General features: G+C 31.9%; 1 protein-coding gene across 1 annotated transcript; it reads left to right on the top strand.

Annotated features, from left to right (window-relative positions):
* Nucleotides 1–1,622: 1,622 nt before the first annotated feature.
* Nucleotides 1,623–11,996, top strand: LOC139502643 (uncharacterized). The gene is made up of 7 exons (XM_071292170.1): nt 1,623–2,209; nt 4,014–4,120; nt 4,582–5,826; nt 8,077–8,107; nt 8,649–8,926; nt 10,769–10,796; nt 11,286–11,996. Exons 1-7 carry the CDS (start codon nt 1,966–1,968, stop codon nt 11,591–11,593), a joined length of 2,241 nt encoding a protein of 746 aa, XP_071148271.1. The 5' UTR covers nt 1,623–1,965; the 3' UTR covers nt 11,594–11,996.
* Nucleotides 11,997–22,079: the final 10,083 nt, after the last annotated feature.

Raw genomic sequence — 22,079 nt, 5'->3', positions numbered from 1 at the left:
TTAGTTTGAAAATATCTACCGCATCTATGAACCACGTCTCAAGAACTATGACTTATATATCCTGGTACCTTTGATAACTATTTATACTTCCACAGATAGATAACTTTGTGTTTTACAGATGAAACATTTTATCCCTTCCCGAAACTTCGTTTGACTAAAGATATAAAAATCTTAAAGCAAATAAATGTCAAATTATTCTTCTAAGTAAAGGTTGAGAAATCCTAGACATCATGTTTTCATTTCTAATCAGTAATTTGTGAAATTTAAAAGTATCAACAAACAGTCATAAAAATTGTATAGCGATGTCCGCATTGAACTTCTTCGAGAGCTACCAACTTTACATCACAATGACTTCTCGGACCTTTCATCAATTGATAAATTAAACTAACTTCTCAATAGTAATAAGAATTGCAAAATTTTTCATTGACTGTTCAATTTTGGAAAATCAATCTACATATAGTGTATATATAAATTACCAAATTGAAACCTATTTTATAACATCTGTTTAAGTTGTAAATGAGTTAATTTTTTTTTCATGTTAGAAACAAACTTAAATGTTTATTTAAAAAATCATTTTCATGATTCAGAATAGACTATTATCATCAGAAAGTTCATTATAAGCCTATTTGGCTGGCTGATTATTTTACATGATAAGTAGCTTTGATGATTGAGCTATATATATTGTCCCTTCTTACAGGTGTCAAATTTGAAAGTCATAGCATACGTTATTTTATAGAAATATCTAAATACTGGAGTCAAATGGTTTGGTTTTGGTTTTTTGCTGTTTTAACACCTCTTTTGTTCTATTTTGTGGCGGTCAGTTTTTATTGGTGTAGGAAAACAGAGTCCGCGGAGAAAACCACCGACTGTCGATATGGAGTCAATTGTGACGTGACACAATTTTGTAAGATGGTTTAAAAATGACATGTCATTTTTGTACAATACATCGGGCAGCCCTCTATTTATAGTGATGCAATAAAAGAAAATGAGCTGAAATCAAGGCATCAATAAAGAAAATGGCGGTGCGTTCAGAAGAATCAAATGAGACGACATATAGTTACAGAACGTATAAACGATTTTTTATTTTTTTTTTACATTATAAGGAGCTTTAACAAATACGCTATATATATTGTTCTTTCATTCAGGTGTCAATTTTGAAAGTCATGTCATGTGTTATTTTAAAGAAATATCCAAATGCTGGAGTCAAATGGTTTTTTTTCGGTGTTTTGTGTTTTAAAGTCCTTTTTATGCACCGCTTTTCGGCTATTTCGTGGCGGTCAGTTTTTATTTGTGAAGGAAGACACACCGACAATCGATAAGGAGTAAAAATGTGACGCGACACGATTTTGTAAGATGGCTTAAAAAGACGTGTCGGTCTTTGTACAACGGATGTATATAATCCTGGTTCTCCTGTTTTAATGTTGATATTACGCCAGAGGCGCACTTTATCTACAACAGACTCAACAGCGACGCTCGGATTAAAAAATGTTCAATAAGCAAAATAAAGGTGAGGAGCATTGAGGACTAAAAATTCATAAATGTTTTGCCAAATACAGCTAATGTAATCTATTCTTGAGTTAAAAAGCTTTCGTATTTCAAATTCAAAGTTTTGTTACTGTTAATTTATAATTATGAACAACTCAATGATAACAAAATTCAAAACAGAAGTTCTAACTACTCCGCTTATGATACCCTTGGGGAATTAAAACTCCATTATCTATATTGCCATACTAAATTAATAAGCCTTGTACCTTTTATTGGTGTTTATAACTGATTTCATCTGAGCTTATTTGTAATCTTAATTTCTAATTTTCTTCATCTTTAAAAAATGAATGCGCTTCGCGCATAACAGACAAATCATCAGAAGGTAGCATTACTACGGAAGTCGTAAATGATCCTGGCATTATTAGTAAATTAAAGTACCTGTTTGGGATTCATAAGCATGTGAAGCAGATAAAAGTGCTTATGACAGAGGAACAAATTTGGAAAAAAACGTTGAAAATTGGAAAGAAGAAGCTGCATCAGAAGAAAATAGCCCCAGTTATTATTTGGGACTTTGGAGGACAAGATGTATTCTATAGTACCCACCAAACGTTTTTGACATATCGAGCTATATATTTGATAGTGTTAGATGGTAGTAGAAACCTCGATGACCCCTGTCCATTTGAACAGTATCTTCCTGGAAAGAGCGGACATAAAACATCAAGAGGTAAATCACATGTTTTAGACTCTGTTCTTATGTTGATCTGATCATAACTAATTTCAACCAGGTCCAATCGTCGGCATATGATAAATAGTAGCTCACTTTTAAAACAATATGTTTTTATCGTCTATCAGTATTTGTCGAGAAGATGCTATAATATTTATAAAATGTATTATATTTAGCGGATAAACATATATATAGGTTTATTCAAATGATGTTTTGCTAAAAAGAGTTATAATCATTTATTGTCGTTGGTTATCTCAACAAGATTGATTTTCTCGCTCGAGTTGGTCACAGCGAAAGCGAGAAAAGCAATCGAGTTGAGATGACCAATGATAATCTGTTTATCGCTATTTTATCTATGACGACATTGTCAATTTTATGTAAATATCCTTAGCAACATCACGTGGCTCCTAAGTTTCTAGCAATAGTTTTCCATCTCAAGCGAGTATCGTGATATGAAAAATTATCACAAAAAAAGATCAAAGTAAAAAATGCACATAATAACGATAAAACATTTTATCAAGAAATATGCTCGATCTAAATGCGTTGTACTGATACCCAAATAGGCGGCGGTTTACCTGCCCAGTTGAAGTCTAAAAACGCGAACAAAACCCGACAAAAGCCTAGTAATATCAATGAAGTAAAATAACAATTTTTTTTTCTCACAATAAATGGAAATTGTAACAGTACACGATTCATTTTGATAAAAGTATACCAATTTGTAATTATTACAATTGGTGTATGTTTCATTATAATACTTGATTCTGATTGGCTACACTGCACAGTATTATCAAATAGTGTCTAAACGACAGACGTAAATACAAAAACATGTATGTTGATTGGAACCTCTGATTTTTTTCCAATCAAACGCCTGCACACGTTTGTAAATATGCAAGGAAGCTCGAAAGTGGTCGCCTTGTATTGCATGTCATTTATTTGTTTGTCATTTTCGTTGGTGGCAATTATTTTGATGTGTTAAAAGGTCATTTAGGTTTTTTACTTGATCATGTTGATGTTTAGCAAATGTTGCTGGATAAAATCCATATGCGAACTTTAGACATCTACTTATCTTTCGATTTTTACTTACATACACTCAATTTGTTACATACACCCCACACGATGTTTCTTTTCAAATTTGAAATGAAGTGTTTGTGTAACAATAAAGCGAAAAAGATATGTACAAAATTAGTACAGTTTCACAACTTTGACAATCGCAGAACATGAAATTTACTACACGTGATTTGATTTTGATTCGGAGAGCTAATTGATCTGATGTGGTTTTAGACTGACAAAAAAGGAAATAAGTCATGTTTATTCTTTTAGTAGCTTTTCATGTTTATCCACAGTCGCTAATTGATCTGATGTGGTTTTAGACTGACAAAAAAGGAAATAAGTCATGTTTATTCTTTTAGTAGCTTTTCAGAGTTATCCACAGTCGCGGTCATAAATTTAGCATTGTTCATACACATCGCTTGTACATGTTGTAGTCAGGTAAATTTTGTTCTGTATATTTTCAGATGATTGTTATGTGGTTGTTTTTACCTAGTATTTAAATAAAACAAAAACAAATGTCTGGGTTGAATAAAATCGAAATTACTTAACAATTCTGAATTTATCATAGGAAAGTATTTAAAAAGTAAAATCACAAAAATACCTATTCGATGGTTGATCTGGAAGGGAAAATGTTTTTTTTTTTTTTTGGTATAGTAAACTACCTTCAAAGCTACTGTATTGTATTACTTGTTCAAAATGTATGTATTTTTTTACATATGTACATGTATGTATGCACGATATGTTTTTTTTAAAGATTACCTGAAATTTTGGATTAATACCATTGTGACATACTGTAAAGGAAGCAGACCAGGATTCCCGAAAATCATGATTGTCCTCACTCATAAAGATAAAGTGAAAGCTGTAAGTATGGATTTATTTTATTTGTTTAGACATTAAAAGACATTTTGTGTGTGTGTATGTAGTTGGGTGTTTGTGCCCTTAACGTACACACTCTCCCATTATTCAGAACAAAACTTGAGTAGTAGTTTTTTACTTATGATTATCTTTTATTTGAATCAATAACCAATTATTCAAGCGATTTATCACTATGTTTTTATCTTTAGTACTGACTAAGACGTTATTTATACATTTTTTTTTGTCTTTGTAAGTCATTTAAAACTCTGTTAATTATGTCTTCTGTTCATCAATATAAATTATCAGCAATATTACATGTATAATTCAAGTAGTCCCATTAATCAAATAAGTTATACAGTTGTCCATAAATACATGCTTTGAATTTGTGTAGCAAAAAAAACCACAAAAACAAAATATTTTAAGTAGATTCATATTTTTAAATTTCGCTAGTTAATTTTTTTTTAAAGGAACAAGTTGAATCAAGACGGGTACAAGTATTCCATGATTTAGAGAAGATGTTTTCTGGAAGTCCATTGATTTCTCATTTAGTCATTAAAGACCGAATTTTTGTAAATGCAAGGAATGAAGATGACCCTGAAATGACAAAGATCAAACAAAACATTATTCATCAAGCAATGGATCAACCAACATGGGGCCAGAGACTTCCAAAATGCTTTATTCCACTTGAACTAGAATTTGATTCACTTCTTGATCGTAATATTCCTTTGATAACCATGGAACATATGACAACAATAAACCACGTCCATCCAGTTCGGTCATTGACAGAAGATGAATTGCAGGTATTTCTAAAGTTTCAGCATTCTGTTGGACGAATCTTATACTTTGAGGCAGCCCATTTAAATCAACACATCATACTTGCACCTACACATCTGATTGATGCATTCAAATCAATTGTTACCGATAGAAGTTTCTGTAAAGGTGACAGATTGAGACAGGAGTCTTGGGATTTGATGAGTCAGAAAGGTGTTATCAAAAAGAAGTCTATCGAAGAAATCTGGAAGAAGAATAAATACAAAAAATTTCAAGAACACAAGGAATACTTGCTAGGAGTCATGACACATCTTGATATCCTAGTTGAACCAAAAAGGTATGATAAATCGCACAAACGTATACCAGCCGAATTCTACTTCATTGCCAGCATGGTTAGAACCAATAATACAACTGGTTATCTTGAGTCGCCAAATTTTACACAGAGAAATATAGCTATAGCATTCATTTCATCTTCGTCCATGATACCTCCAGCTTTATCCTTTAGATTCATCAGTTACTGCTTAAGTCTATTCGCAGTTAAAACGCACGGACAGGAGAATGATGAAATGTTGTTCCGTATGTCTGCAGTTTTTACAATCGATCCATCTCTAGATATGTGTGTCAGCTGTGATGATGACATCATTGTTGTCCGCCTTGTTCATTCAACAAATCGAGCACTAATAATGAGAGATTTAGTATCTAGTGTCAAGGAATGCTTGGCTGCTGCGCTTGAGAAAATTAGTCAACTGTACGTCAAAACAAGCAGCACTGGATCTCTTACAGGTGAGGCCTCGTTTAATCTGAGTTTGTGTTGTAGTTCACCGGTTGATCCTTGTCTCCTACCCATGTTTAAACTGCAAGAACAAGATGATTCATGGATATGTCCAAAGCATGGAATTGGGCACACCAAAGATGTTCTATCTTCTTGGGCCTTACAAAAGGTAATACCATTTATGAACAAGTATGAAATTAGGTTGAATAAAAGAACCTCAACATATTCATTCATTTATTTCATTCCGCTATTCTAGGGATTTGTGAAAGTAATACAAATGGACGAAATAATAGTCTATGACAAGATAAACTTTCGGAGTATGCTTTCAGGAACTAATGTTAATTTAACACTCAAGATAAATAAACTTATTTTTTTTTATAACTTTTACGGTATCAATGAAGTAAAAATGTATCGTTAAATATATTTTCATACTTGGAAAATACTAGTAGACAAATGTTGTTTTTTTTAAATGAAAAATTATTTCGTTGTTCTCTATTCATGCTATTGCTGGTTGATGTTTTAATAACTGGGTATCACCGACCCTGCAAACAGTATTTTTTCGCTGTCGGTAAATATCATTTATACGAATTCACTTTTGATAGAATATAACAAGTATTTACAACTCTAATTTGTCTACACATAGGCATGAATAGCCACAGACAAAATATGCTCTTGTTTAATCGTGATGTCTAATTCTCTTTAACTTCATAAGAAGTTACATGGTTCTAACTACATTGTATTTCGATTCGATTCTAGTGTAGGCAAGAAAAAAGCGCTGTATTATTGCTATAAAAATAGTGTTGAATGTCTCATGTGACGAGATAAAAAACATCATTTCCTTTTGTGTTTTTGTATTGCATGTACTAACTTGTTTCATGGATTGATACACCATTTGATTTGTTTTCTATTCTGTATGTACAATTTGCGAAAGCAAACCATTCGTGCTTCTTCGTGATTTTATTCTTTTGATTTTCCTGTACATTTTGATCAATCATCAAGTTTAATTTGTTTTTCGAGTATAAAACATTTACAAATGATGGATGACAGATCTATGTTTTAAATCTGTCCGCTTCAACATTAGATCAAGCATGATGTAAAATTATAAACATGTCCTGATAGTATATGAACATTGTACTATCAATAAGTTTTCCAATACATTTTTAACCAACCGCGACTGTAGATACAGAACAAAATGTATTGCAACATATGTAACAAGAGCAACAAAACAGTTACCATTAGTGTCGAGGGTTAATTTGTCACTTTCGAATCTACTGGGTTTTGATTTATTCGTATTGCATAATCTTGAGTTTTCTGTGCCATTCGGTTTTAGTTTTTTCTGTTGTGTTTGAGTTGTTGTTGTTATGGATTTTGACACAACTGCCCTCGTGGTTTCTTTTTTCTGTCTGTACTTTTATTCGTATTTGGTGGAATTAAAGAGGAATAAGGAACTTACAATAAAATGTTGGTTCCAGTTCTATCATGCAATAAATTGAATTTGGCCCCTTTGAGTCAACACACGCTATATGTTATAGCTTCTTATACTTTTGTTGTATTTATTAAAAGGGGAAAATGGGGGTTGTGTTCCTCATACAGGCAAATCAGGAGCAGTTCTCTGGACACATAACACTGATTAAGTGTTATTTTCAATTGTATACAACCAGCTTTGATAAATGTTTTGTACGACCAAATGTTCACTTCTGTTCTCCATATATGAACAACAAATTTTTTTTTTAATATTTCTATTCTCCATTTATACTGTATACCTTACAACAAAATTATTTTCATTTACCTGTGAACACATGTTCTTTATAAAAACATTTTAATCAATGAAATGGATTACTTTTTGAATTTATTTAACATTTCCTTGTTTATTGATTATTTATTTACATTGTGTCATATATATTAAATTTATTCTTTTAGTGTATTTTCACTTGTATTAATATATCTTTTGATTGAGTAAAGCCATTTCAATTGATATTGTATAGGTTGTCTTTCCATCTAGTGATGTTTCATGTAAGGGTGGCGGTAGATACCTTTTTAAACGTTTAAACCAGCTGCAATTGTTTGAACCTGTCCTAAGTCAGGAATCTGATGTTCGGTAGTTGTCGTTTGTTAATGTGGTTGTATCGTTTTTTATTACATATACCGTTTGTTTACCCGTTTGAATGGTTTTAAACTAGTCATTTGTTGGGCCCTGTATAGCTTTCTGTTCGGTGTGAGCCAAGACTCTGTGTTTCAGACCGTACTTTGACCTATATTTGTACATTTATTTACTAATTGTAACTTGGATGAAAAGATGTCTCATTAGCACTCATATCACATTTTCTTATATATAATGGATGCGTTGAATAATAATGTTATGTGTTTTTTTCTTGAATTTGAGATATCCTAATTATAATTGATTACACATATTTTGCAGGAACAAATTCAGTGTGGAGTGGCATGCCCAGGTAAGATATTGATTTGTATTGTTTATAATGATAAAAATAAGTTATAGTTTTGAAATGATGATAGTGGTAAAAAAGTGGCCATGTTTTACCACTCAAAAAAAGAACATGTGTGTTCGTACGCGTGTAATTTGATGTGTTTATATTCATAGATTTTTGTATGTAAGTCATATGTGTCACAAACAATCATCTCAATAAGATTATAGTATTTTTCGAAAATATCCAGCATAGAGCTGCAACGTCTTTCAAAGATTAAATTGCAAGAAAACGCATATTTTAAGAGAGAATAACCATAGTGCATGATAGGATTCCAACCATGGCTGCAACGTTTTATGATCTAGAAAATACTCGGGGAAAAGTTAATTATTTTTGGATCACGCCAATAATGAAGCAATTCATTGTTTATAGGTTGCATCATCAGTATAAATAATGATCATGCAGCAATTATACAATACAAGTTGTATGACATGTACTTCTTGACGGTTTTCATTCCGTACAAGTAAAATTTTATATTCAGAAATTCGTTACTCTTTTAAATTTCCAGTGACCGATAATGGTTTCTTAAACCAGTTGCCAACAGATATTCATTTGCGTCGGTTGTCTATGCAGTACAGCGTTAACGAACTAAAAGAGTTGCTGGTTTATCTCGAAAAGAATTCTGCTATATGGGAAGCATTGCTGCATGACGATTCTCATCAAGAACCAGAAATATTGAAGTTTGAAACTTTACGAAAATATCGTGATGAGTTTTGCATAACATTTAATGATATCAAACAAGCTATTGAAAGTGGTAATATACGGAATCCACACACTCTCTGCAAGGTTAGTTTTATCGTTAATGGAAAACAATGATTTTTTTATTTCCTATCGTTAATTATCCGTTTTTAGATGGTGACGTTCCCTTGTCACCATCTTACGGTGTTTATATATCTCAACTTGTACGATTCGCTCGTGTATGTAACAATGTTTTAGATTTTAACGAGAGAAATTTATGTATTACTGAAAAATTATTACACCAGGGTTTTCGATATCACAAACTAGTCAAAACATTTACTAAATTTTATCATCGGTATAAAGACATCATTCGTAAATATAGCTCAACATGCAGACTTCTAATACGTTCAGGTATTTCACATCCAATTTTTTATGGTAATATTCTTTATAAAGCACAAAGGTGTCAGTATTCACCTCAGAAACTTAGAAAACCTTTGAATAGACTTATTAAGAAGGGATATAATTACGATACTGTTGTCAAGTCATTAAAGATTGCATATTTTGGCGTTAATATTGAGTTACTGATAAGGTCTTTGCATCGGAACTAAACACATTATTTTTAAAAACAGTTGTTGGCATGACACGGGTTATGTTCTTCTCATATATGTTATGATGGTATGATACTAAACCCCTAACGGGAAGGATTGTGCCTGATGTTCATATGATGTAATCATAATCTTTCAGTCAGTTTAATTGAAGTCTGGAGCTGGCATGTCAGTTAACTGCTAGTAGTCTGTTGTTATTTGTGTATTATTGTCATTTTGTTTATTTTCTTTGGTTACATCTTCTGACATCAGACTCGGATTTCTCTTGAACTGAATTTTAATGTGCGTATTGTTATGCGTTTACTTTACTACATTGGTTGGAGGTATAGGGGGAGGGTTGAGATCTCACAAACATGTTTAACCCCGCCGCATTTTTGCGCCTGTCCACAGTCAGGAGCCTCTGGCCTTTGTTAGTCTTGTATTATTTTAATTTTAGTTTCTTGTGTACAATTTGGAAATTAGTATGGCGTTCATTATCACTGGACTAGTATATATTTGTTTAGGGGCCAGCTGAAGGACGCCTCCTGGTGCGGGAATTTCTCGCTACATTGAAGACCTGTTGGTGACCCTCTGCTGTTGTTTTTTATTTGGTCGGGTTGTTGTCTCTTTGACACATCCCCCATTTCCATTCTCAATTTTATTTCAAACTTTGCATGGTTGGAACATAATTTGACGCGAACATCCTATACTCCTAGTTTAGGAACTTCTTGTTGTTTACTATGTTTTAATTTTTCTTTTGCTATTCATCACTGGCTTTCCAATGTTTGGGATTGAGTATTCCTAAGGAAGTTAAAACGCTCTGCACGCAGGCAATCTATTTAAAAAATGCGGTGCCAAAGAGATAGTCAAATCGTAAGTCGATAACACACTGGCAATGCAATCGTAAAAAATCAGTGGAAAAACAAATGACAATAAACAGTCCACAATATAGAAAACTTAAGATAATGTTAAACGAACCACAACAAAATCTGAGTACTTCGGGTACTCCACAAGTGTAAGCGGATCCTGTATCAATGTGACAGCCGTCCTGGTAATCTGATGAAATACGTTGGTAACTTGTGTCAAGAGATACGGTATTGGGCAACAATCATTTGATATTGTATGAGTTTGCATGACAAAGAGTGGTCAAGACAGATACATGTAATGTACAATAAAGACATTGATTTTGTTTTCATTTGATAGCACAACGAACAACATGTAAAGCTAAAGTAAGAACACCATTTACTTTATTAATACAAAACTATAAAATGTTGTTTTATATGATTTCAAATACTGATTGCTTTTACAAATTCAAAGTGAAAGGTTTTCTTTCCTGCAATTTAATGTATAGTCATCATATTTGTAGGTAGTGAGAGGAAAACCAATTGACTTCGGTAAGTTTATAAAAAAATAACACGATATATATATTCAAACTAGATGCAATGGACCATCATATATGTTAATAACTCAAAATGTTGTAAACAAAACTTTTCCTTAAATAATATTTTGTACAATTGTTTATTTGACAACAATCGATTTGATTATGTTATATTGCACTTTCAACATGAGTTATTTCAGTGCACACATTGTACACTGGTTCTTAATCTTAAAATGAGATACTGCCTAAGCAAAACAGTTGAAAGTGGTATTTAGGCTTATTTACTAATTGTTCATGTTGGTAATGATAGTTTACTATCAATAATAAACAAAAGGTTTATTTAATTAAAATACTCGAACAACTTTAAGGTTACACACAAGCCACATATTGTTGATAAATTTGCATGTCCCTCCCAATTGAAAGAACTCGTTCACCATGATCTCTTATTACAAAATCCAAGGCCGATATCAAAAATATAAAATTAAATATAAATTATTTTCATTAGACCAGGAACCAGAACTATGGGATTTGATACCTTCAGAGCAACATTTCGACAAACTGGCTCCGTTAGTAGGAAACAACTCGTTGGCATTTCTTGTTGAGCTTGGAATGGAATTCCCAACATGGGAGCAGATCCGATTCAAACAAAATGATAGAGATCTGGTAAAACTTAACCTACAAATTATGCAAGAGTGGAAGACATTTTGTAACTTAAAAACCATCAGACCATCACTTAGACACATCGGTCAGGCTTTCAACAACATTGGCAAAAATATAAAACTCGTTGAAAACGCTTTAGCCGACTTCTTTTGAATCACATCAGTAACTTTGTGTCTTTTAGAAATTAACAACCCTACAGATCCAATAAACAACTTGTAGGACATTTACATTTTTATGTTTTAACGCACCTGTATAATAGCTGTTCTATATAACATATCATAGGATTATTTTATGTTAAAATATAATACACTCACACTGATGGTGTAAACTATATTGCAGATTAAGGATTCCAGTTGTTGTTTGTTGTACATTTATTTTAAGAGCAAAATTAAATTAGAATACTTCATTTTTTTCGAACTAATTCGGATGAAAATATATACTAGTATCTCGGACAAGAAAGTCAGCAATTCTGTGTTTGTATTACACTAGAATCAATCGTTACGATCCTTTTTGGAACAAAAGATCAATTCAAAATAACGTTATTCTGTGTGTGTTGTTTTTTATTCACAAATAAGCTTAATTTACAAAATATGTATATTGTTTAGATGTGTTTTATCTAATGCTATTTGTACGCTTTATTTGCGTTTCAAAGAGTTTACCTCAACTAAAATCTTATTGATACAATGAAATAAGGAATATCGTATTGTATTTTTGATGTCAAAAGATGCTTTGTGTCTTGCTTTAAAACAAATGCTTACAAATGTTATTTAAAACAATTGCTTAAAATTGTGAGTTAAAACAATTGATTTAAAATGTGCGTTAACATGTTTAACACAAATGATTAAAAATGTGCTTTAAAACAAATAATTAAAATGTGCTTTATTCATTATTTCTTATTCTGCTGACGATATAAAGAAGTCACACCAATGTCACAAGGTATGGTGCAGCTATTATAGTTCAAGATATTTGGTTGGTAATGCAAAACTTTCATTTTTCTAGGATTTTTTTTTTTGTTTTTTTGCTTGGATTAATATTATTTAAAATCAAACATACTGATACCTACTTTTTTGGCGTGATGCAGTGGACTTTTGACACTTCCTGAATGCAATTTTTACATAAACAGCAATAACCCTCTTTCCTATAGTATAATCATAAATCAAAATGTTGAACATTTCAAAAAGCGAAATGATCAAAACTTTATGTTCAGTTTAGTATTTTTAAAGTTGGCTTAAATATCCAAACTACTAATTTTCAAAATGAACTTAATATCTTTACATTTTAATTTATATTTTATGAAATTTTTTAAATTAAAAACCAACGAAAATTTAGAATTTTTAAAACTTTGATCAAAAGTTAAAAAAAAAACCCTAAGTTTTGGTATGATAAGTGTTACCCGGACCTATACAGTAAGTTCAGATAGTTATTGTAAACAAAGAAGCGAGATGAATTCTTGACTATTATTTCTCTTTAAAATCTAGTTCAATTTAAGCTCTCATTTTACGACTTTTTTTATTTTTAAATACTGTTCTTTAAAATGATTGCGTTTCTTTCTCTTTTAATTTTAGAAAATCATGGATACATATTTACCACAATTGCATTATTTTTAGACTAACTAAAATCAATCGCCTTTCAAATTAAGTTTTTCATATAGAATTTTTATAATATAAAAGAACTTCTATATGTGCCGACAGAATGAGAAGTGTATTTTTGTGTAAATAAGTTTTTACAAGACTTTTTTATTCAAAATATAAACTTTTGTTAGTGTTTGCTGTTGATTTTTTTTATTGTTACCGTTATCAATTATATAACTTTGGTTGTAGGTGTAATACCACCATTGATTTCCCCCTATAATAGTAAAAACAATTGTAAAATTTATCTTTGCTTCAAACATCGAAAAACTTTGCATGAATAAAGTGTTATGCTGTCCTGCACTATAGACAAAATTTCACTAGAATTCTATTGCATATAAGAAAATACCCATCACTGGAAATTAACCAATCAAACATTCACCCTTTTTCCATTGTAGTAACAATGTAACCTCAAGTTACTAAAAATTTCTAGAGGAACACCAAACAAAAAATAACAATGTTCATAAACATCATATGTATATGTTTATGACTTAGCTAAATTTTACCGCAATTAATTGTAGAAATAATATCATACAACTGTCAAATTCAAGGGAATAATTGTTCGAACCTTTTTCCTATGCAACCAGATATGACGTACTATGATTTGGTGGTATTACACCTGTATTAATGGTATAATGTATATTCAGATTTTATACATCATATGTTTATGATATTTAAGAGGTGGTGGGAATGCTAAGTATTTTACAATATAACTTATATCTAAGCTAGTTGCGTGACTAGTATGCTATATATTCGGATTTTTTCTTAACACATATTGTTTTAGTTCAAGGATATGATTTGCCAAATTATTTTACAATATGTATACAAATATTTTTCAATCACCTAACGTAGAAGAGTATGAATTATAAATAGTACAAAAAAATCGACGTCAAATATCGAATATTTGTTTGCAACACACCTACATTTTGTGTATTTAAAAGGAGACGGTAATTTATTCTACGTTTCATCAAAGCATTTGCAATGGGTTTTAGGAACTAAGAGTTATGTTTAAAGGCTTTTAAATAAGATATCCATATGCTGATTTTTTACTGAATAGTCCTACAACAATATATACTATTCATTGGTCCTATATGAGTTCATCTCCACCAAACGCTACTGACTAAAAGGACTCAGGACACTTGTATATACTCAGGATTCTTTCAATTGTATATTTTTAATGCAAACATTCATAGTCTACAGGTTTCTTTAATTGACCCTTTAAATGACTGAAGTCGATAGCGTTAAAAACTGTTTACTAATCATTTTAATTTTAATCTTCTGTTGACAACTATTGTGTTTTTTAATCGATAACATATATTTGTTATGGAATATTCAAGCTCTCCATACAGAACAAGAACCTTTTATAGCGTTTATTTGCGAGGTCAAAATCGAAAGTTTTTTTTAACAAAAATAAAAAAGTGTCGAATGAAGAAAAGTTTTACAAATAATGTAATTTACATTTCTAATATTGATAAATATGGTAACCAACCGCTAATTATATTTTCTTATCTTTTTATTTCTGCTGTACATTGCTTGTTTGCTTGATACATTAAAATATTCACGAAATATGTTGTTGTTCTTATCAATATTGTGCAAAGAAAGAAGGTAAACACGATTCGTAAAATGTAGTTGAAAGGTATATAAACATACATTCCCTGAAAACGTACAAATACATATATATGAGCAATATTCAGTCTCTAAAAAAGGGACGAAATCTACCAGAAGGGTAGTCAATAATGTTAAATGTTTTTCAACAATCCGTGTTGGCAACATGGACAAAATCAGTTATGACATTGTCTATGCCATTAAAAATAGGAAATTGTAACCAGACACAACTTCGAAATAGATTTATTAAGAAGCACAATTCATATCAAATCCATCAGAGGCACAATTTTGAAGAAACAAATTTCCAGGAAATCGCAGGAAAATTCAGACAACCGCAATTGTATCAATACACTTGTGGAGCTCAATATGACCGCACACGGCTTAAACAAAAGAGCCCAATCTATATAACAACAAATCTGACTGTATGGGTTGGAAATTTAGCGAGACATTAAACTTTAATTTGTATGTGTTCGAAGCGTTTGTTTGTTTTTTTTTTATTTAAAAAATCCTGCAACTTATCTTATCGTTCATTGTATCTAAACAAATGACAAAGTTTAATTTAAAAAGTTAGAACACTGTTAGTATGTCAACTAGGCAAGTACTTCAACTTGCAATACGTTAGTGATAACCGACTTTAATCAAGTATGTTTTTGTTTTTGAACGACATTATGTAGCTGTTGTGGGTATTTATGTCATCATCAGTAAACTAAATTGTTAAATGATTTTTATTATATAGTAACGATTGCAGTTTTGTTTTAAATGACGATTGGTTTTTCACGGGAAAACCACTTGTCGGCAATCCGCGTTAAAATGAATATAGGCATTACATTCAACTTCATTAATTTCGATCGATAAGTTAGTGTTCTTTATGCAAGTCATTAACCATGACTATTGACGTCACTATTGTTTTTAGTTTCATCATTGGGTTTGTCCTTTAAGGCATTTGCAGATCTTTATTAGTCGCTTATTTTTGTTTTTTTATCAAAACTGTTCAATCCTCGAAGTGTGATTTTAAAAGTGTATTTTATCGAATAATGTACAATTGACTTAATTTGATTTATTGTGTGTAAGTGTCGTCTCTGTGGCGTCATCCATACAGAGTTTTCTCACTCTCAATTTCAAATTGATATATAAATGTATCAATTACAAGTGAAAGTTTGTGAGAAAAATGATTATCAGTGAACGGCAATGGAGCAATATAGCTAGCCCTTTATCACCACACTGAGTAGTTTAAAGCGAATTTAACCGGAACAACTAAACTTGAAACCTTCAACAGTTATGTTAGAGTAAACAGAATTTCTAAAAGTTTCTGAACGAAAAATTAACCATTGACCTCATACATGTAGTTGAAATATTTATAAACACAGCCGTACCACTATTTTGCATGTGAAGCCTTCATTGACTAAACGTTTTTAACCCAGTGGTTGTAGATACTCATAAAAGATGCAAGGCTAATGATGTGATAAGCCCAAAACATTTGTCGTCTAAGTAAGACACAACACTATAGCACGATCTAAAATTAGTTGGAATGTCAAATCAACAGCAAAGTTGAAAAGTATTGAACACCAAAAATGCCGAAAAGCTGTACAATCAATGGTTAGATAAATAAATCAAAATAATTCAATTTGTTTTAAACTTTTCAAGAAAGTTTCCGAAACCATTGCTTTTTTATGCCAACCTAAGCTGGTAAAGCTCTAAAGGAAGAAGCCGTAACATCAAAAACACAAGGCTTACAAATTTTTACGTCAGATAAATGAATACAATATTATTATAATATAATGGCATTCTTATTTAACTAGTTGGAATTTAAAATCAAAAATAAAACAAAGTTTAAAAACATTGAAAACATCAGATTTCGAAAACTGAAGCCCGATACTCCTTTGGTCATCTATGCATGGTAGTAGACAAACTTAAGTGCTGTTTTTTGGCTTTATCTGTTTAAACTCATTATATATCTTCTGGTTGATACGAAAATCCAGGGGTTGTATTTCATATTATGTTCTTTTTCTTCAACTGAAACAAACATAAAATATTTATAAATACAAAAACCTAACAATATTTGGGATATCAGCTCGCTTGGACAGTACACTTAAATATGTTTATTCATTTTATTTACAATATATGAATATTTGTCTGCACGCCCGTAGCCGCTGCTTCAACATATCACTTTCCAATTATACACAATCTACAAAAGAAATATCTTTGTTAACAATCTTTTCAAGCATATATAATCTTAAAAAACATCCACATCAATCATAAGCATGAGTACATCAATTTACAATATTAACAAATAAAAAGTGGGTGGGTGGGTGGGGTCAAATGACCAGACTGAACTGTCCGAAATGAAAGCGTCGAATGACACATAATTACACACAGATTTACCGTTACAATTCTTCCCGCTTATATTAGCTCTTGCAATACTCATTACTCTAGAGTATACCATAACCAGTATATCTAGTCATGTGACAAATGTCACAACAAATACACGTGTTCTTTATAACATTGATTTATACATCTATGTTCTTGTTCGTCAACTCAAACGAACATAAAATATTTATAAATTAAAAAAAACACTATTTGGAATATCAGCTCGCCTAGACAGTACAGTTAAGAATCGAAAGAAAACAAAGAAAGGCAACAGATACTAGTTATATTACAGCAATACATATATCTATTAAATAGTCTTATATACCCATTTTTTTAGATACTGACAATCTATTATCTATACTTTCTTTTATATACTCATTTTTTGCCTTTTTCGCTTTTCCATCGCCCATGCTTTTTATATAGTCGATGGTTTCTAATGCATTCAACACTACTTCTCTAGCTCTAGTGTATGAAAGTGGTGAATTTTTCCTTAACTTATAAGTATCACTTTTACTGCAATAACTTAAAGACCTGAATACAAATTCGTCAGAATTTTCTGATACTTTAGCTAACTTCATCATGTTCATATAATGTTCTAACATAGCCACTGGACAAGTATTATTTCCAGTTTTTGAAATAACTACATCACGACCTTCCCTGTTAACATCAGTTTTGCTCTGTTCTAAAAATAACTTAACAAGAGTAGGAAAAAAGGTTACATTAGATCCTTTTAAATTAGTTAATTCAAAAATCGTAAAATCCTGCATAACTTAATAAACACATGCATTCAATGCGTACATCTTTTTGACAATATAAATGATTTTTTTTTGATAAAATGTTAACTGTAATAGGTTCCTTTTTGTTAATTTTGTGTCCAATTTTTCTGTATGACCCATCACGAACCGAAGTAACCAAGTCGGAATTGCAAGGGTTCGAAAAACCGGCCAGCTGGTGTGCCCAAGAAATCGCATTTACAGCCTCATCTATTTTACTTGTAGATTTGAATGTTTCTGATATATAAACTAAGTATGATGCAATATGCATAGTAGAAGCTGGTAATGAAGAAATGCAATGTAATTTTGGTCTCTTACACCATGAGTTGAATCCATATGTGTACTTCTTGCTAGTGCTGTCCGCACTCGACGATAGAACATAGTCTGGAAGTTTTTGTACAAGATGATCAGGCATACTAGGATGAATATCGCTGGACAATGATTGCCATATCCCAACGTTGAAAATGTCTGTAAAATGTGTTAAAGTTATAAAAATTAATAAGCTCAAAACAAAGTATTATAATATATATTTATAAAATAGCATGACCATTCTCCACATTAATCCAGAAGTCTTGTCACACACATTTGACCTTGTCAACTATAATTTTTTTCTATATTTGACCGTGTCACCACCAATATATTATTAGTACAATCATTAATACACGTGACCATGTCAACTTTTTCTATATGACCGTGTCACCGCAACACATTGGCATCTAACATAACCGCCAAGACTGGTGTTATGAATTGTTCTTGAGCAAATATAGAACTTGGGTTCGACCCTCTTACAAAGATACCTTCTGTATCTATAAATTCAATTACATCTGTAACAGGAACCTGGTATTCTAAGTTTTTATCAAAAATCTTAGTCCAATAGGCTGCCGATTTCCATTTTGGAACAATCAAGGTTCCTTCAGCCTTACAGTAAATCAAGTGTTTGATACACAGAATAACCGAATAGACAGGTGGTACCAACCAGTTATTGTCATTTGATCAATCTTGTGTAAAAGAATCTACAGCTATTGCACACGGGTTCTAAAACAGAGAATTGTATCTACACAATTTTGCATTCTGAGAATTAGCATACCTCTGTCTATTGCGTACGGACCCCATAAATCAAGCATCAATTGAAAAAACTCATTTGATACTCCCCAGTCCTCGTAATCAACCATTCTACTGATATAATCAGCTTAAGAGATTTGGGATCTAGGAATCCATTGAATGTCAATGGAAATGCATTTTTGAATACAGATCGAAAATATCACCAAAGCTAACATATGTAGTTTCTCATTCATACTACCAGCTTTTACAATTTTAAATAACACAGTTCTGTTTATCTGTGTACCATTTTATCGTGTTGCCTTCAAAAACATTTTTGAAAGATATCAAGGCTAGCTCTATAGCCTTCAACTCCCTCCATGTCGAACTTTCTTGAGCTTCAGAAAAATCCTACGTTTCATGAAAATTTTTCTTGTAAAGTTCTACTGAACATGCACCTGCCCCTTTACCACTGGCATCAGAGTAAATTACAACATGTGACTTTGGGTAATGACCCAACAACTTAATGTTTAAACTAGTTATGTTTTCTAACCAAAAATGCAGTTCTGATAAAACTTTGTACGGACATGGAAACAACAGCCATTTGTCCCATTCTGTTCTACACTCTATTGCCATATAACAAAATTTTGTCATAATTCTAGCTACATTGCCAATGACTGAGGCCATAGAAATAGTTTTACCTACAACCTGAGCTAAGGTCCTAGCAGTTGTATAAGGAAATCTTACAATAACTGATACAAGTAATACACACAAATCATTTACACGTCTGTCTGGGATAACACGACTAAATTCGCTAGGATTCCAAACAATACCAAGCCATTCTAATGACTGTACAGGGGACAAAATTGACTTTCCGTCATTTATTAGAAAACCGGCGTCTTCTCACGATTTCTTAACAAAATTTGAATCTTCTATATCATCAAGGTACAATACAACAGCTATACCGTTTTTCACGCCCATATTTTACCATAGGTCTGAGACATTTTGTAAATATGTATAGGCCCATAAATATACCAAATACTAAAACTGTAAAACAATAAAATCTATTGTTCCTATAATCTTAAAAAAACATCCACTGACACCTAAAAAGGTTTGTTGCTGCGGACAAATGTCAAAATGAAACTATCCAGAACTGAAATCAAATGTATGCATGTACGAATCCTTCTGAAAATACTGAACTGCTATCTTCCCATCTTCAAAATTTATTTTGTCTTTTTTGATTGATTTATTTAAAACAGGTAAGTCAAGAATACGCCGGGTTTTTTTTACCAGATTTTGGAATCGCTACGCTTAAGGGATTGACAACATGAGGTTGAAATGGTACTTCAACAACACAACCTTTATAAACTAACTCAGAAACAGTCTGATTGACAAATGATTCATTCATCAGTGCCGATTTGTTATTCTTAAAGCAAATCCTTACCGGCGGGTCAATAAATGGAATGACATAACCGTTACTTATTGTGTCAATAACAAAGGAATTTGCTCCAATACTTTCCCAAAAGTAGTAGGTCCGATAAGGACCGATTTTGACCTCAAATTTCAGGTTCATCTGACGAAATATTTTGACCACTTTTTAAATACTTTTAAGTGTCTATTTTATTTGAATTAATTAGTTTATGGGAAAGATTTTAACTGATTAAGTCATTAAAAACGATCCGATTCAAGCTCAAATATGAAAAATCTACCAAATATGCCAAAAATGTCACTTTTCAGATGGTTTTTGGAAAAAATGGAAGTGGCCGCATCCGTGTTCATCCTCAACCTTTATATATGTTATGCATTATCATCAAATACAACTTACATTATTTTTAATATTAAGGATGAACACGAATGCGGCCACTTTCGTTTTACACGAAAACCGTCTAAAATTTAACTAAAATGCTAGAATTGTGAAGATTTCAGTAATTTAGCACGACTTAATGGTGCTAGTACCGGATATATATGCATTGTATTGTCAAAAACAGCCCATATTTATGTAGCAGAAGCATTCTACTGTCCAATAAATAACTAAAAGTTTACATTTTAACAATTTTGTAAAACTGTTATATTTTGGGGCCAAAAAGGGGTCTTACTGAACCTACTCCTTTTTTTTTTTGCTTGGCAAACCTTCCTTTTACACCCGTAAATGACATGAAATTATGACTAATTTCTTCAAAATAATGAATTTGAGTTAAGAAATTAAGACATATATTCACATTCAAAACAATCTATATCAGTAAATTTATACTAATCATTTACATTTGCGGGTGCATCTGCAGATTTACTTGTGATTGGTAACCTCAGACGATCCGACACCAACAGATCCAGATTTGAGAGGGCAATTTTTTTCTCCAATACCCGAACAGTTTACAAAAGAAGCACATGTCAAACTGGCACGGCTCACGCCGTGCGACGCTGTTACGAAGTGGCTGCCTCTGAAATTGTTGATTGTAGGTAGGATTAGCATAAGTTTCGGCTGGTGGCAATCTGGGTTTGTTTACTGGACGCCCTTTTGTCTTGTCTTTCATCGTTCGCATAGCTTGACTCTCCGCCTGACGAATTTTCTTCTCATCTTCACTGTCATAAGCAATATCATTGGTCTCATACTCACGAACGGTTAATCCGCAATCCGTATAAGTTTATTACGGCCTTTAACTTTATCTAGCAAATCCAGAACAACACGAATACTCTGTGCTTCTATTGACGGCATTAACTTGTAAATCTTTTTGACATCATTCACAATTTCTACGTTAAACTTAAATTGAATTTGGTGTCCTTCGTGCTTGAACTTGATAGAGACTTCCTCTTTTATCTTCTTGGACATCGCGTCTTGTTCACGTACCAACTTGGATTCAAGGCTATCCATTTTCCCGTCCATGTACAACTTAAATAGAGAGAACGTGTCATGTAAGTCCCTATGAGGAGATAATCTGTTTGCATCATCACTGCTTTTATCAGGTAACAAGTCGTCTTGTAGAAGTAGACTTTCTTCTATATGTTCGGCCATATTGAAGAGAATGACCAGACTGAACTGTCCGAAATGCAAGCGTCGAATGACACATAATTACACACAGATTTACCGTTACAATTTTTTTCGCTTATATTAGCTCGTGCAATACCATAACCAGTATATCTAGTCATGTGACAAATGTCACAACAAATACACGTGTTCTTTATAACATTGATAAATACATTACTGATTTCATTCATCAGTTCATAGAGTGT

Source organism: Mytilus edulis, chromosome 14, assembly GCF_963676685.1.
Source record: "Mytilus edulis chromosome 14, xbMytEdul2.2, whole genome shotgun sequence".
NCBI classification, from domain to species: Eukaryota; Metazoa; Mollusca; class Bivalvia; order Mytilida; family Mytilidae; genus Mytilus; species Mytilus edulis.
This window is presented reverse-complemented; position numbering and strand designations above follow the sequence as displayed.